Source organism: Ptychodera flava, chromosome 8, assembly GCF_041260155.1.
Source record: "Ptychodera flava strain L36383 chromosome 8, AS_Pfla_20210202, whole genome shotgun sequence".
Classification (NCBI taxonomy): domain Eukaryota; kingdom Metazoa; phylum Hemichordata; class Enteropneusta; family Ptychoderidae; genus Ptychodera; species Ptychodera flava.
Genome location: NC_091935.1, coordinates 44,245,888 through 44,262,729, shown reverse-complemented (window position 1 = coordinate 44,262,729; position 16,842 = coordinate 44,245,888). Strand labels below are relative to the sequence as shown.

Here is a 16,842-nt window from a genome sequence, read left to right as displayed (position 1 = left end):
ACCAATGAACGGTGAGTCTGATTGATTCTCATCAGTAAAATTGCCATTCTGACTAGGCTTGTTGAAAATTTCCAGTCTCACTGGTGAGAATTTGTTACCATCCTTGATTCTCACCAAGGAGTGCATTTCTCACTGCTCACCAATGAGAATTCAAAATGTCTCACCGATAGCAGTGAGAATAACTCGAGATTCTCACCAATCGCGAAAAGAAGCGTCACTTTCTCGCTCAAGGCTAGCAATTCTTTCCTATAGTGAGTTCATCTGAAGTTTTAAAAATATATTTCTTGTCATATTGACTGTTTCTGAATGTCATGTGCATTTAATAATCTCTCAGCTAGTTCAGGTTGTGCTTGGCATAGTGAATGGCATAGTGATGGTGAATTATTTTGTTTCATAAAAATGTCATATTCTCATTGTCCCGAATGGCTGGAATAAGTCACGCGACGAGAAAATTGATAAGGCTAAGAGTATACTGGATTGTAAAAAGTGACGTCAGGGATATTTTGTTATAGCCTGCGACATTAATCTTGAAAGTACCCGATCTTATGGTCTTGAGTGGAGTGTCGTCTGCACAGCACGCAGCTTTTAAGGGGCGGTAGATCGGACCACGATGAGCGATTATCCTCTGACAAAATGAGTGATATTTAGCATTATAATATGCTTGGCTGCAATCCGGCAATCTGATTGGCTGGAGCCGGGGTTTATATTCTCAACAAGAAGACCTGCGCGCCGCGTCACATTTTTGAGCTCGCGCAAATTTCGAACGCCAACTTGGAGTTCAACGCGTCGTAATGTCGAACAAGTCTATGGCTTCAGATTGTTTTTGATCGTTAAATTTTAGGCTAGTGCAGCTTGACGAACCAAAATATGAAGAGTTTCTGTAAGCAGCGGAGTCTGTGTAACAACACCACAATTTTTTTTAAAGTTTTATGAGCGTTTTTTTTTAAGAAAAAATTCTTCAAGTTCGATGTCTAATCGCGATATCGATGGGTTGCGTAACCGTAGTTTATGAATGCAACTGTGCACGCGCGCGCGTTCTCAAACGTTCTTTTTTAGAGTTTGTATGAGGCTGGGCGCTCCTGAACTGTCGTTCCAACTTCGGCCCTAAATAACGAAATTGTCCACTTGTTTTTAACTTCAACATATTATAATGAGGTTATAAACGGTGCGCTCGGGTATTTGGTTGCGGATATAAGACCTCTGGGGTGAAAATTAGCATATTTGGGTGAAATAATCACCTCGCTTCGCTCGGTGATTATTCCCGCCAAATATGCTAATTTTCACCCCAGAGGTCTTATATCCGCAACCAAATACCCTAGCTTGCCGTTTATAACCTCTAATTCCAACGACGAAGGAACTTGAAACCCTAATGACCGGGCAAGGCATATCTTACTACATGACACTTTCATGCTGTAACGGGCTTTGGTATTCTTGTTCGAACCACAACAACAAATATATATTGCAAACTTGGCCAGACTCTTTCTCCGCGTTTGCGGAAAATGTGCCAATTTAACAAAACAATATAAGCGAAGACATCCAATTGACATCCTTTGCCACACACGAATCTTTATTATTATGAGCACTTCAAGTTCTCGCACTGATGCAGAATATTAGTTCGTTATTGTTTGTTTGTTTGTTTGTTTGTTTCCTCGTGGAAAGAAAGCTGTTCATGCTCACGTGGCTGAATATTTCACTTTTCAGTTTTCAAGGGAGATGTCACCGGTTCAAGAAATTAGTATCCCTTGACATCAGCTTTTCAGAGCCAGTGGCAGTGCCCTGTGGTAGGAAATTCGAGAGCAACCAACAATATCTGTTTTGTGTGTCACGCGACTTTGTCCTGGTAATTCATAGAATGAACATGTGGCGCGTTATATTGACAGACACAGAGGCCTAATTTTGTTTATTTTAAAAAGATAATTGACTTAAGATACCTGTACGATAAAGCCAATACTGCAGTAAAGACGTTAGGTTATAAAGAAATCGATTGTAAAATACTGTCACTGCATGAAAAGCCAATAATACTTACTGTATTTGCATGGATTATTGCCTGTATTTTATCTGAAGAGTGCATATACGGATGAATACAGTCAAGAATCCATTGTTTGTATTCAGCAAGCCTGTATTCATGTGGATTCATGTAAATTCACGTGTATTATTCAATAATATAGTCAACTCATTAATGTGAATTTATCTGTATTACTGCGTTTTCATGCAGTGTGTAGCAATGAATCATTGTAGATGTCCTTATGTTTTATCTGAACGCATTTGTTCGGTATTGACTTGACAGATTCAGGCATCTACGACCGCTGGCCTTGGCCCTCCAAGCCAAGCTTTAGTCATCCAAACAACAGACATACGTAAGTATTTTTTCCGATATTATGTCAATGTTACATTTATCGATAGAGGGGGGAATTATTAAAAACTTCAGTTGCATTGAATTTCTTTCAAAGCATCCTGAAGACCCTAGTACTGTCAGAAATGTTTGGATTTCACTGACCTAAGAGTCACATCGCAATGTGCTTGCATAGGGTATTCAGTAGTCATTAATGATAATAAAGAAATATGGAAAATATGAAAATTATTGTTGTTGATGCTGTTATTATTATTTTCATCATTATCATCATCATCATCATAATGAAGCACTATTGGCAATTTTGAATTCCTACCAAAGTTTGCCAGCCTAGCGAAAATACTCCATCAGTGTATGTAGATAGAGTACTTTTCGCTAGGCTGGTAAACTTTGGTAGGAATTCAAAATTGCCAATGGTGCTTCATTATGATGATGATGATGATGATGATAATGATGAAAATAATAATAACAGCATCAACAACAATAATTTTCATATTCTTCATATTTCTTTGTTATCATTAATGACTACTGAATACCCTATGGTGCTTGTTGAAATCTTAAAATTGTAGAATATGTGCGACGTCTTGTACACACAGGGCATTCACGGTTTATATTTTTTTCTTAAAAGTGCCCGGCCCGCCTGGCAGTCTTGAAGTTCAAGAAATCAACGATAATAGTATCACTATAACATGGACAGAGCCGATCACATTCGCCGGTGATATTCAGAATTACGGAGTAAGTTATGTTCTTCCAAGATATTAAATTAGAAATTGCATATAGATCATGATGATCAGATCTACATTACACCACTTTTTAATCTCATTAACTGTTCAAAAAAGAAATATTTCTTGAATACTATGTCTTTTTCCGTGTTATCAAACATGTCTGCCATGATTCATTTCTTTCAGGTGTCATACCATTCCATTGAGTCAGTCTTCAAGACATTCGCAAACACGTCAATGTCATTCACATTGGATGGGAACAACCACGTATATACATTGGAAAATCTAGCCGCTGGTACACGGTATGAAATCAAAGTCAATGCTAGTACTGCAAAAGGATTTGGAGACAAGAAAACCATTGTGAGTGGAACAACGTTGTCAGGTAATAAGTTCAGCAAGATTTTTCTCAATGATTTACATGCAGAAAAGCAATGTTTTTGGATGAGTTCTCTGTTGTCTCCTTCTTCCTACGACTCAAATTAATTAAGCGGAATACAGATTACTTTTTTACAAATCGTGTCATTTTGAGATCATAGCCACTTCTTTCTAAATTATCTTCTTGCCATATCCGCTGAAAAGAATTTGAAACAAATGAAAAGAATCTTCAAAACATTTAGATATATGCTATAGTGTATGTTGCATCCATAATAGAAAATAATTGCTATTTTTATCATTGTTTTCATCTTACAACACAGTAAACCTTTCTACGATACTGCCAGTGACAGCCGAGATGATGAATTATACCGAACGAACCAGGAACACAGCAACTATCAAACTGCCTCAACTTGCAAAGGATACAACGCTGTCTCAAGATACGAAGTTCATGTATGAATAGAAATATTCTAAGATTATAAACCATATACTTTATTGTCGATGATCATGTAGCAGCGATTTTAATATTTGGAATTGATAGAATTCTCTAAACGTTTGCCTTATGAGTTCTAGCTCAGTTACCCAAGAAAAATTCATCATCGGACGCTTACCCATAACCCAACGCTTTGGTTAACCTCAGTCCCAACTGATAGGTTTTAACCTGTGCACACTCACTGCCCTGTAAACAGGTCCACAATCATCATTGATATAACAATTAGTTTTGGCCAAACCACTGTGGTGAAAAGGTTAAACGTCTGGGTGATAAAAGTCCAGGGATGTCTGCCCTGTTGATGTCAAGTATTATGAGACGGAGATCCATTTACATCTGTAATTCAAATATGAACGTTATCAGTCGTAAGAGTATAACTAAAACAATATCACAAAATTGTTGATATCTATGTCAATAGGGTCATCGTTGGAAATGCAATCGGGTCGTGACGAAATGAAGGGAACGCAGCAAACTTCAAAGCCATGGTGACTCGATCGTTTTGTCGGTCACAACACTTATCACATAAATGCTATTGACGTTTTGAAATGCTTCAGTTTTTCAATTCTTCAATACCTGTGACAATACCTTCAATGTTGCGTGACGTAGGTAACCTAAATTATTTCTTACGATCTCCCTTACACACTTATGCGCCTTTCATTTCATTTAGTGACTATATCGTGGTCGTTGATCGTGGTGAAAACGCAGCAATACCGAAGAAAACATTCAACGCAAAGATGTTGTATCACAACGAGACAGTCAACGCGTCTTACTATGTAGCGGCATCGTTTGCTTTGGCAAAAATACCATCGACGTTTGTCCTTGGTGATAATGGTCTGTATGGTGGGTTCAACAATTCACCGCTCGATTTCGGAATACAATATTACATCTACTATGGGCTGCGTAGTAATATCACAGGGGTAAGAAAATTGTCTTATAATACGGTAATGTACCAACTGTGAATCTAGGCATTATCTATGTAGCGATTTTCCAAATTCCTGAGAATATGTTTCACATTATTGTCAATGGAAAACTAACTGAGCTCTGAGTGAAACATTTTAAAGTAGTGTTTTCATTAATTAAGGCCGAAACGGAGCAGATATCAAATATTTTACAAACAGCTGCAATGTCGACTTCCAAGACGCATTCGGTTCTTCACCGCATTAACTTTTAGTTTCGTGTCATTGCAGAGTTATGTCTTCTACATGCCTGAAAATCCCCTCCTGTCAATCAAAGGTGCGTATTTTATCATATCAACAACGTTATTCCAACATAATGTATGCAAAATAAAAACAAACACACTTAATTTTTGTAGCAGATCGTCTTCTTCGCCATTTTCGAAGTGAGAAACGAATTGATATCTTTATTTTGAAATCACAACCATCACTGGCAATAAATATTTTAATTCTTATATATGCCAATTTTCATTACAAGTTTAATCACGGTATATTCTTCGAATCTGTACATCTAGACTGTGCCATTGGAAAGTATGGACCGATATGTAACAAGACGTGTCATTGCGCAGTCGGGTGCAACATAGAAACAGGAAAATGCAATATGGGCTTATGTGAACAGGAATGGAGCGGCTCAAAATGCCATAGTAAGTAAGAAAGTGCATGATACTCCGTGTAAATGGTCTTCTTTTATTGCGGATGAATGACCATTGCAGACGTTTTACTTCAAATATCTATAATTACGGAGACACAAATCCCGAATAAGTCAAATATGTAATGAAAGGTTGTTACTGAGTGTAATTTTGAAGTTAAGTCAAGTTTTGTGCATTGTGACGTAACTAGTACTCTCTCCGAATATAAAACTTAAGTGATATAAAAAACACTGGAACATAAGTAACCGCGGAGAATAGTCTAAAACGTGAGCAGAACAACTTCAATAAGTTGAAAAGTGGGCGAAAGTCGGCTGACTTAATGCCTTATAACCGATTGGCTAAGCATGCACATCAATGTCCATTGCGGCCCAGTGACGAAAGACACTGAGTGGAATCACAGCCACAATCATATACTGTCCTGTGAATATTGAGAGGAAATAAAGACATTAATGAAATCTAGAAACTGTTGAAGTGTTCAGGATAAACAGTAATTCTAAAACTGTTTGAATTTTGTCACCAAAGTTCACATTTTGCGGGTTTACTCTTACTATCCTTCGACGTAACCTTGGAAAAATAAATAGACCGCCATGTGTCTAAGGCTGGTGAAGTTTACATTACATGAGTCATAATTATTCTTTTTTAGTTCCCGACTTTTGCGAAGCTGGATATTATGGTGAGCTTTGTGATCAGAATTGTCATTGTAGCCGTAACTCTGAGTGTGATCGAAACACCAGTGTCTGCAGTAATGGCCAATGTGCACCGGGATGGATAGACGTGGATACCGATGGCTGTCAACAAGGTGTGTTCACTTCTGTTGTATGAACATTAACCAGCATATAAAAATGAGGAATGTACAATTAAGATATTCCAGATATTCGTTTTCAGTGATGCAATTGTTTCGATATCTTGAAAGATCTCGTTGATTCTTTTTTTGTATTTTCGTACAAACGTTTACTTAATTTTTTGTTTTGTGTCCTGGTTTCTCTGTAGACGGATCGAAGAAAATACGGTCTTTGCACAGTCTTAAAGTGAATCCTGGGGAAGAGACGTATATTGTATGTGAAGCCACTGCAAATCCTGTCATAGAACCTAAAGATCTCATTTTACTGGATCTGTCTGTCCACTCACATGTCAATCTTACTGATTGGTACATCAGTAAGAAATACGTGTTTGTCGCCAACTTCAGCATAACTGTTTACTCTCACACCTTGTATGCCCTTGCTATAGCGGGCGGTCCATCACATGGCATCGCTGTAGACCTATACGGTATGTAGGACACGCACAGTTATAACCATAACCATAATCTTCACTCGAAAATAGCAGATTGCAGGCATCGTCTTATGGCGACCAAACATTTTGAAATGATTTTTTGCGAGCGATAAACTCCATATGTGAAGTCTTACCAGTATTTACATCGACTAATGCGTTCAAGGAGTTATGACATGGACGTGGAGAGCAATGGCTGATATGGTGAAGAGGATAGCAAGCAGAAACGGTGTTGACCGATATGGTGAAGCAATACGAAGCCCTCCTTATTAAACCATAAACATTTATCTTAATTATTCAGACTTTTTCATCACAACTTTTGATCTGTGTGTACATCTCAATGCATTTTATTTCAGATCTACCAAGATTTTCACCGAGCAACCTACCGAATGTCAGCGTAGATGCAAGTACAGCAACAGTGAGATGGCAAAGATGGTCAGCAACCAATGATCTGGGTGATGGACCGATACAGGCATACATAGTGTACTACAAACTATCCACAGATGTTCATTGGATATACATGAAAATATCGATGTCGCAGATTCATCAACAAGTACATACAGTTCGTCATCACTGGTCTTGATTGGTCAACTCGCTATGACGTCACGGTGACCTTGAAGAGACCGGGACCTAGAGGAGAATGTAGCAAGGAATCATATAGGACAGTAACGACTCTCTGCGACGGTGAGTTGAAATTATAGGGTTCAAAAATTGCACTATGTGCTCACTTTACAAGTAGACAGATATACAACCAGCGGAGGTTTCTGCGAGAATCAGAGAAAAAAAATGTTGCTTTTTTGTTAAATAGAGCGAAAACGTTCTGAACGTACGTTTAGGCTATTTGCATAATTTTAAATATCGGGTATAATCTTAAGTTTTCGGTCGAAGATGATGTTCTCCTCGAGTTTTGATAAGTAAACCTTATCGCTGTTTCTCGCGCACTTGCATTAACATGAATATTCCTAGATTGCTTTCATTTTTACTGTATGTACACAAAACTTTACCGGTCCCTGAAATACTCAGCTTCAATTATGCATCAGTGTAGTCTTCCATCCTTGAGTATGGTTCTGTAGCTTCATGTCTGCAGTTAAACTTTGAATTGCCATGCAATCCTTTTACCTCGTTCGACCACATGATATCGATACTGCTGTTTCATTTATTTAATTATTTGATACTTGCCGCAACGGCTACAGAAAACAATGTACGTAGTTGCCAACTATTTACACAATACTTGACATAAGATATGTATAAAGGAAATCCAATATCGTGTGTATTTGTGTAATATAGTTCCATAACTTCTTATACAAGACAAGGGCCTTTAATAACTCGCCTTGAACTTTGTGGAGTGGTCATGTGATTTCTGCCCATGTTTCTTCCACTGTCAGTGTACCTTTCTGTAACATAAAGGGTACAAGAAAACTTTCTAACATTTTCGGACGCATGCGTAGTTCACCTTATATTTACAACACGGTAGTGACCACATCAGATTAACACTTTTAATTCTTGTTTCAGTACCCGATCAAGGTCCAAGTATTATAAGTACAGAGTCAACAACTCCAGAGATTATTAACATAAAAATCGAGGTAAAAATATTATGTTCTTTCATTTACGTTGCTAAGTTTGACGTTATTTGCTTACATTTAGAATTATAAGCAGAGTTTAAGTGGACAACAAAGTACAACGAACTACGAATTCTGCGAATTCAGTCAAATCCCAAATCCTAAATCCCGTCTCAGGTACACAATGCAGATACTGATGAAAAGAGATTACAGTTTTGTCACGCGTAACTGAAAATTACTAGCATTGTTCTGTAGTGACACTTTAATAAAATTTCACATGAACAATATTTAAGCAATAATGTATCCCCATCCGGCCCGTAATGGGCGAGAGCAAACTTTGCACGGCATAATGTACGAGGCGAAGCCGAGTACATTTGTCGTGCGAAGTTTGCTTGAGTCTATTATGCGCCGGGAGGGTGTATAATTTATCGCTATTATTTTATAGTTTTGGCAATGCAAGTGAATTTGTAGACGTAGAAAACATCTGAAGCCATGATGTCGGGTAATCGGATACATTATCAGTAATAATCTGAGGTTTGACGTCACAAAATTCACTGGTATGACAAAGGTATATCAATTAAACAGTCGAAGTTGTAAAGTCTTCCAATTTTACAGATTCTATTCTCTTTGTTGTAGTTCCATACATAAAGTATAAATTTAAACTTATCAAGCACCACCAACGGGGCATATCGAAAGATATGAGATATGATAGAATCCTTTACGTCAAACGAACGATTTGAACAAACTGCACGTAGGCTTACATAGAAGATTATTGTGTGACACCTACATTACTTGTGAAATTTACGGAATGTTTTTACAACTTAAAACTCTCCAATGAACTGGTTGCCAGAAGAAATGGTGTGTTCCAGTACATATATCAGTTAACTCAGTGAAGCAGCTGCCTGCTGAGTCTGGTGGATTCCTTATCAATCTTCAGACAATAAAACAGACTCTTGTTTAGGTATACGCCTAGTCAAGTAGCAAACTGCTTAGCTAAGTTTCTTGGTAATTACCTAATTAGAGTGCCGGTTACTCGTGCGTCCGGTGTAAGGTAGAATGCCCCTCGGGGAAAGATGTAAACTTTTCCAATTCTTTTCTGACCTACCACTTGTTGTGGCTCATTTTAAAGGTCTTGGTGTAAGAAAACTTTTCACTTCTGAGTTTTCCATGAATTGAAAACTTTATTTTTCCCCGTAGACTTAACACAGGGGTGGCTGCCATTTTGAATTTTAAATAACGGTAAATGTTGGGTTGTTTGTTTACGTTTCTCTAGTACCAAATTGCTCGTTGATCCCCCCCCCCAATTTATATTTTTGATATTTGAAAGAAAATGGTTGAAATATTCCTTAAGGATTGTTTGAGCACTTGAAAACTTTAAGTCTTTCATTTTAGAGGTGCATACTAACTTAAGGTAACAGAAGATTGTATTTTACGTGATATGGTAACTCTATAATTACTTTCTTCCAGGTGCCTGTATCTTCACAAGTCAAATGCACTTACAGTGGAGTACAGGGGTATATTGATAGTCTCCTCGTGAAATACAGGAAGCAAATACACAGGATGATTACGTCGAAATTGTTATGCGCAATACTTCTGTACGTGTACTTGCTTTGAGTGGACTGTTTGCATACACCAAGTATCAACTTTTGGTCTCATTTCGTAACAAGGACCAACAGAGTCCATGGAGTCAGGAATATATGGCGTGGACTGCTGAAGATGGTGAGTTGAAATTCTAAACGTAATGTCAACGTTTATGTAAGGTTTGAAACTTCAACTCAACTTCTTTCAGCAGACTAGAAATGTTACAGTGCAGTCTCAGCTCCTAAATGATAAAATCATAACTTTACCATTAATACAACTTGAAGGCAAGGATTATTATCTGTTTTGATCGATTTAAACATAGTCCGAATAAAAAACGCATTATTACTTTGTTCTGACACTCTTGTGTCTCTAAGTGTTTTATCTCTCAGAAAATAATCAGTATAGTGACATTTTACGTTACATTACAGTGCCATCAATACCAAGGAACGTGACTGTGCGTGCAGGTGCCGATTCTATGACGATCCAATGGTTGGTTCCCGAACCATGCAACGGTCTCATCAATGAATACAAAATACGATATTGGGAAATAGCAAAGCCGAGCCAAAATCACACCTTAATAATTACCGCCAACCTAGGGGATATCAACACAGCTACGGTATTCAACCTCACACACAAAGCGCATTACAAAGTCCAGGTCAGTGTGTTGGCTTAAATGTTCGTGATATTTGAAAGTCACAACGTAAACAACTGTACAAACGTCTGTAATTTTATTTCTGTGAGAGATTCGTCCTCTATAAGTTTTCAAATTCCTCTATATACAGAATACAATGACAGGGCAATTAAGTCTTACATAGAGTTTGAAATATTTGTGAAAATGCATACCATAGCAAGCAACGGTCCAGTGCTCAGTTTGGTTTTCACCTTCTGTTGCAGGTGCAAGCATCGACTGGTGCCGGGCTTGGCGAGTTCACTGATGTACTGAGTGTACACACTTCTGATCAAAGTAAGAGATAAAAACATTTTTCTTCTAATTTACGATTCATAGCATAATGAAACTCGGAATTGTCATGACTAAGTCTGATTCACAAATAATGGTTGGTTTGTTGGACGCAAAACCTTAACCCCCCCCCCCCCCACAATTCCATCCCTCCTCCCAGTTCTGATTCATTAACAGAGCAGTAACTGTAATATTTATAACATTGCCAGTATTTTTGTTCTGTATATCGACTAATTTCTAGTTTTACTTCTTTATATAGATCAAAACATTTCCAATGTTATTTGTCAATGATATCATATTTGTATATTTATCGATATACTATAGATCAGCAATTGTAAGACTTTGTAGATACAGAAGATATTTGAGAATAATGCCTTATTTGCCCAGCCATGATTCTGAGTTGATATCTCCACTATTTTAAATATGTAATTTATACCACAGTCCCTCCACTGTGTTTATGCATAACAGCAACATTATATTTCTGAGATGTTACATTTGTCAAATCTTCCTAGTCATCAACTTATATTTATGTGTATACATGTATAAATATATGTATGTCAAGTGCATTGTGATATCAACAACAGAAGTAAAGACTACACTGAAATTCACTTGCGGGCATTTCGACATGATATTTCGACACAGGAAGACAAAACTGAATAACATATCTCATGCATTAGTTTTAGTACTTAAGTATGTCTACCTGTTCATATTTCTTCTACCACAATTACCAAATTGTCATAAACCATCACCATTAATAGTTGGTGATTCTTCGGGATCACCGTATTTCATAGTACTGTGGTGGGTTTTTCAATGAAAGTTTTGAAATGGGGAGATAATTCCATAATTTGGTTAGCTGTGAGCACCGATGTATGAAAAGTACCTACAAACACGTTGTGTCCTTGTTTGAAAGGAATCAACATATTTATATACCCCTCCAACATCTCGATTTTCAGGACATAAAACTCCCACCCCCATAAAAGCAAGTCCTCTCAATTTCTCTCACCTCTCCCCATTGCTTCTGAACGTAACCTAATACGATATACTTTATATTTCTGAATATAGTTCCTGGGTTACCTGGTACTATTGGGGTTTCAGAAGTCCATGAAAATAAAATCAGCGTCTTTTGGACAGAACCTGTAGTCTACAGTGGTGATATTCAGCAATATGGGGTGAGTGTTATCTTTTAAGGCAGAACGCGCCTCGAATTGAAAAACATAAACTTTTACCCAAACTTTCCGTAAAGAAAAGTTCAACTATTCTCTGGCGAAATCCAGAATAACAATCAGGCGTCACCGTGCAAAATTTAGTACTGACCCAACATTTATCGACCCCTGAAATTCAAAATATTTGCTATTCCTATGAAAACTCTTTGGGAAAACTAAATTTTTCGATTTTCAAAAAAACAGGAAGCTTTTATTTAAGCAATAATTTACTCCCTTCCGGGACATAATGGACGAAAGCAAACTTTGCATGATATAATGTACTCGGCTTCGCCTCGTATTTTTAAAGTAAAAAGTTCTGGGGCTACTGTGCTAGGTAATCGGATACATTATCAGTAGTAATCTAGGGAATGACGTCACAAAATTTATTGGTCTTGACAAAACTGGAACATAATACTCCATAATCTTTAAAACGAAATCCAAAGAGTGATAGATAGACTAGCGAGGGTTTGTTAAAGTTTTACACTCGGAATATCTTTCTCCTAGGCGCATTCTACCTCAATCTAGACAAGTTATGTCGATTAGTTCAAAAACATTATCGTAGACCAAAATGATTTTGTGTACCTTGTTATGTATTGACATTAAGTTTTTTTTTCAATTGTATCTTTCGATATAGTCATACATGGGGAAATTGAGTCACAGTTGCGCTTATCTGAAAAGAATTGTCTTAACGCATTTGAAATTGATTTATTTTGGTATCAAATTTATAATTTCATAACAATCTTGGTATCAAATTTTTAATTTCCTTTACTAGACAAAAGCTTCTGAAGTGACATCATACCGCTAATAATAATTTAGGGAAGTTGACGTCTTAAAATAGAAAGTGCTAATTACTTTTTCTTTGATATTTTTCATATAGATTTAAAAACACAGCTTGTATGGCGGTGTTTTGTATGTTCAGAAAACGTGTTTTAATGAATGCAAATGTGAACATTTTTCCAGGTGATGTATTACCCGATGGAATCGATTTTCAGACATAAATTATTAAAAGCACGCTCTGTCTTACTGGAAGGAAATCGCTATACATACACACTTGATGAGCTAATGCCTGGAACAACTTATGGAATCCAAGTGAATGCCAGTACTTCAAAGGGGTTCGGCAAACCCAGGACACTCAAAGCTAGAACTTCATTTGCAGGTATGTATCACTGTATTTAATTCAATAGAGGACGTATATTTATCCAGTGGATGAAATCAGAGAAATGTTTGGATTGACAACCTTCCACACTTAGACTTTTACACTTAAATGTTAGAGATTACTATTGAATACTTTGCCTCCGTTTCGCATGGATGATTAGAATACAAAATTGATTGGGTTCTTACTATAAATACCTGAGTCTTGTTGCATCTGTAATATGCTTGAACAAAATCATCCTTGCAGTAGCTTATCTACGGTCGCATTTTATTACAGTAAAAATACCTTCTATTTCACTGTTTGATTGTAGCTTGGCCTAGCATATAATCTAGGATTTCAATGTTGCGAATTCGGGATTCATTAGATCCGAAAAGCCTCTAGGAAGTTATGACGTGAAGGAATTACTTTACGTAAACTGACAATTGATATAGTCTACTTTGGTCATAGAAGTCTTGCGTCGTTGTCGCATCATTTCATGCTAATTTTCATCTCAAATATGTTTCTGTTCAAATTACGTTCTCATTTGTCGTTCTTTCTCCATACAATTGCCTGTAATTACAACACCTCACCGTATTTAATATGTGACATCCACAAAGAATATTGCTCTGTTCAGACACTTGGTATCACTTTGATATATTTTCATCGTAATGACTGCTTCCTTATCTTGCAGATGATATACTGAAACAGTTACCGTTAGCTGACATGGTGAAACATAATGTTGAACATTCTGACACAAGAACAACAGTCAAATTGCCAGGACTCTCATATGATACAAGGATTTCAAAAGAAACAACACTCATGTGAGTATAGTGGATATAAATAAAACTAAGCTGTGCAGCAACGAAAACGAATAATGAAAAGCTGAAGTTTTACAATACTTCAACGAGCACATTTGATCGAGTAATCGTATTTTTCAACTGCAGGGTATAGACTATTTTAAATGATTGAAATTATGACAAGGGTAGGAAGTAGGCTCAGGTGACACCATTCCCAGTGATTTTTTCCCAAGAACAATGACAAACCGAAATCAGCGGTGTTAATAAAAAGAATATTAATTAACCCAGCGAGCAAAAATTTCTGTAATCTTAAAATGGCAATTGAACACACATATTACAGCCTTGGTTGATTGATGACCGTATCCATCTTATGTGAGTAATTGTCATTAAACATTCAGTAAACAAGTAATTTAAATTTGATTGGATGCTTGTTTTTGTCCTTTTAATTTGTTCATGTACTTTTGTGCATTCTAATACTCGCTGGCAGTTGCCGCCGAGGAGATGTATTCGGATCACCTTGATTTTAGCCTTGTCCTAATAATAATGGTTCATTTACATATTCGATGTATCGCAGTTTTGAACTTTTCACATTTTTATTGTAAAATATCCCATCCAGCACAATAAGATTGAATGTGCCCACGATTACAATAATGTAATTGTGTCTGATGAAATGGAAATATTGAATATTTCAGAGATTACATCATAATAGTGGCCTATGGAGAGAACTCCGCCGAAGAGAAACTTCGAAAAATAGACTTTGAAAGACTTGGCAGATACCGTACCAGTGGTTTAACGTACTATATCACGGCGTCTCTGCTATTGAAAGATTTGCCAAGCAGCTTTGTTGTGGGCGATGGTCGGTATATGGAGGCTTTAACAACGTTCCCCTGTTACCCGGAAAGAAGTATCATATCTTTTATGGACTTGGAAGTAATATTACCGGGGTGAGTTTATAAACCTTAGGTCTATCTGTTTATCCTGAAAGTGAATACTGAATGTCAACTTCAAGTGGTTTAGAAAACATATATTTACACATTTGTATTTTGTCGAGCAAACAAAAACAAAATATAATTTTTGCATAGTTAAACGTTACTTTCAACCGACTACCTGCGTATATAGGCATTTCAGTGAAATATTCCCAGAATGCATTGACCTACAGACTTTTGATATGATTTGATATTTATTCAACTTTATTTTCAGGACTATGAGTATTACTTCAGTGCAGATACATCAGTGTCATTCACCGGTAATATACCTTTTTATCCATCTCTATGTAAATACTCGATAGAGTTCAACACTTTTACCTTATAGCGGGCTATGAATCTCCAAAAGTACTACTTGCTATAGAGCATTGACAGGCTGAACGAAACAATATACGGATAAATAGAAAACTTTCAAGCTATAATAATAAAGGTGGTTAATACGCAATTACGTCAAATTTCACCACTTATTTAAAAAATATGATATTTACAGTCGATTTAATCGGCATTTTTGAAGGACAAATGACCAATTGTTATTCGTTTTTTCACTTCGATGGATCGCAGACTTCACAAGAATTCCGTGCTCGATGGTTTCGTTAAAATATTTAAAGTTATCAGATTCTCACTAATTTCTATTGACAGGACATCACGAATCTACTGGTCAGCCAAGTTCAACCCGTATAATACTCATCATTGTGTTGATTATCATTCTACTGATAGGGATTCTATTTGTTATTTATCTGTACTTGAAATGGTGAGTCATAAACTACGCCTGTATGATATCCAACAGTGTATGATATCCAACAGTATATGATATCCAACAGTGTATGATATCCAACAGTATATGATATCCAACAGTATATGATATCCAACACTATATGATATCCAACAGTGTATGATATCCAACAGTATATGATATCCAACAGTGTATGATATCCAACAGTATATGATATCTAACAGTGTATGATATCCAACTATTAAATATTCAAGTGTCTTTTTATGATGTGTCAGTAAAGACCAGTTGGTTCTCACAGTCGAATGAAAAACCCTAGCCTGTAATTACAACATATTGAATTGCACTACAGTGCGAAGCATTGCATAACGCATACGTTAGAAACAAATTTAATGCAAAGACGTCAAATTTAGCATCTAAAACTTAGCATTGTGCATCTTGGTTGTCATCGTAACCGAAAATTGATGTTCACCAGTAAACAGCGTCAACATAGACTGTGAAAATAAAATCTCCTCAGAATTTCCGTAGAACAATAGTTAGGATGCTTGATTATTAAGGAACAACATGACACTGAGTCCATGATTTAGAGAAACCGTTAAATTTTATTGAAACAGGATGCGATCTAAAGATACCAAGAAAAGCTTTAGCCACGTCGAATTGGAGATTCAGAATTCAACACCGAGTAACCAGAGTACGGCTGATCTTACTTCAACAGATCAAGGTAGGACTTATCTTGAAGATTTCTAAGGTTAACATGCATGTAAAGTTATCGCGATTGAGAACATAATCATAACGAATTGAAAGAAACTTATGAGGTTGTGACAGTTTCCCTGAACACTGAGACGTCATTGAAATATGAGAAGCCAAATCAATCAGTTTTCTTGTATTCGTTCTTTTCAATTTGTTTAGGGTATACGCGAATCTTGTGCATAATCATCAACATTTATCGTTGCAGCAAACACTACAAACTTAGAGCTGACGCCAGCATACCCTGGCAGCAGTGCGGACAGTCTCTTTGGAACTGCCAGTCATGTTTACAGTTCCTCGGTGGAGTAAGGTCGAAAAGACGGAGTTAACAACGGGAAGACAGTATTCAG

The 16,842-nt window shown here is 36.8% G+C and overlaps 2 protein-coding genes across 2 annotated transcripts in view; both read left to right on the top strand.

Moving 5' to 3' along the window:
• The window catches only part of LOC139138113 (uncharacterized), a 23,171-nt gene extending 15,785 nt beyond the window's left edge, over positions 1 to 7,386 (top strand). Inside the window, exons 12-21 of the mRNA XM_070706336.1 lie at positions 2,288 to 2,357; positions 2,979 to 3,085; positions 3,259 to 3,454; positions 3,768 to 3,897; positions 4,602 to 4,851; positions 5,122 to 5,167; positions 5,403 to 5,531; positions 6,181 to 6,336; positions 6,528 to 6,803; positions 7,160 to 7,386. Coding sequence (XP_070562437.1) covers positions 2,288 to 2,357; positions 2,979 to 3,085; positions 3,259 to 3,454; positions 3,768 to 3,897; positions 4,602 to 4,851; positions 5,122 to 5,167; positions 5,403 to 5,531; positions 6,181 to 6,336; positions 6,528 to 6,803; positions 7,160 to 7,386 — 1,587 coding nt within the window. The remainder of the gene's footprint in view (positions 1 to 2,287; positions 2,358 to 2,978; positions 3,086 to 3,258; positions 3,455 to 3,767; positions 3,898 to 4,601; positions 4,852 to 5,121; positions 5,168 to 5,402; positions 5,532 to 6,180; positions 6,337 to 6,527; positions 6,804 to 7,159) is intronic.
• Positions 7,160 to 16,842, top strand: LOC139139403 (receptor-type tyrosine-protein phosphatase S-like). The gene is made up of 13 exons (XM_070708312.1): positions 7,160 to 7,487; positions 8,316 to 8,386; positions 9,830 to 10,081; positions 10,372 to 10,598; positions 10,838 to 10,907; positions 11,964 to 12,070; positions 13,064 to 13,259; positions 13,927 to 14,056; positions 14,725 to 14,976; positions 15,233 to 15,278; positions 15,655 to 15,766; positions 16,360 to 16,466; positions 16,701 to 16,842. Exons 3-11 carry the CDS (start codon positions 9,943 to 9,945, stop codon positions 15,694 to 15,696), a joined length of 1,209 nt encoding a protein of 402 aa, XP_070564413.1. The 5' UTR covers positions 7,160 to 7,487; positions 8,316 to 8,386; positions 9,830 to 9,942; the 3' UTR covers positions 15,697 to 15,766; positions 16,360 to 16,466; positions 16,701 to 16,842.

Excerpts from the sequence above, each read along its gene's own strand:
- LOC139139403 (XM_070708312.1), top strand. The coding sequence starts at position 9,943 with ATGCGCAATACTTCTGTACGTGTACTTGCTTTGAGTGGACTGTTTGCA. Across the intron at positions 10,082-10,371 it reads GGCGTGGACTGCTGAAGATG|TGCCATCAATACCAAGGAAC; the intron begins GTGAGTTGAAAT and ends GTTACATTACAG. Across the intron at positions 10,908-11,963 it reads TGTACACACTTCTGATCAAA|TTCCTGGGTTACCTGGTACT; the intron begins GTAAGAGATAAA and ends TTCTGAATATAG.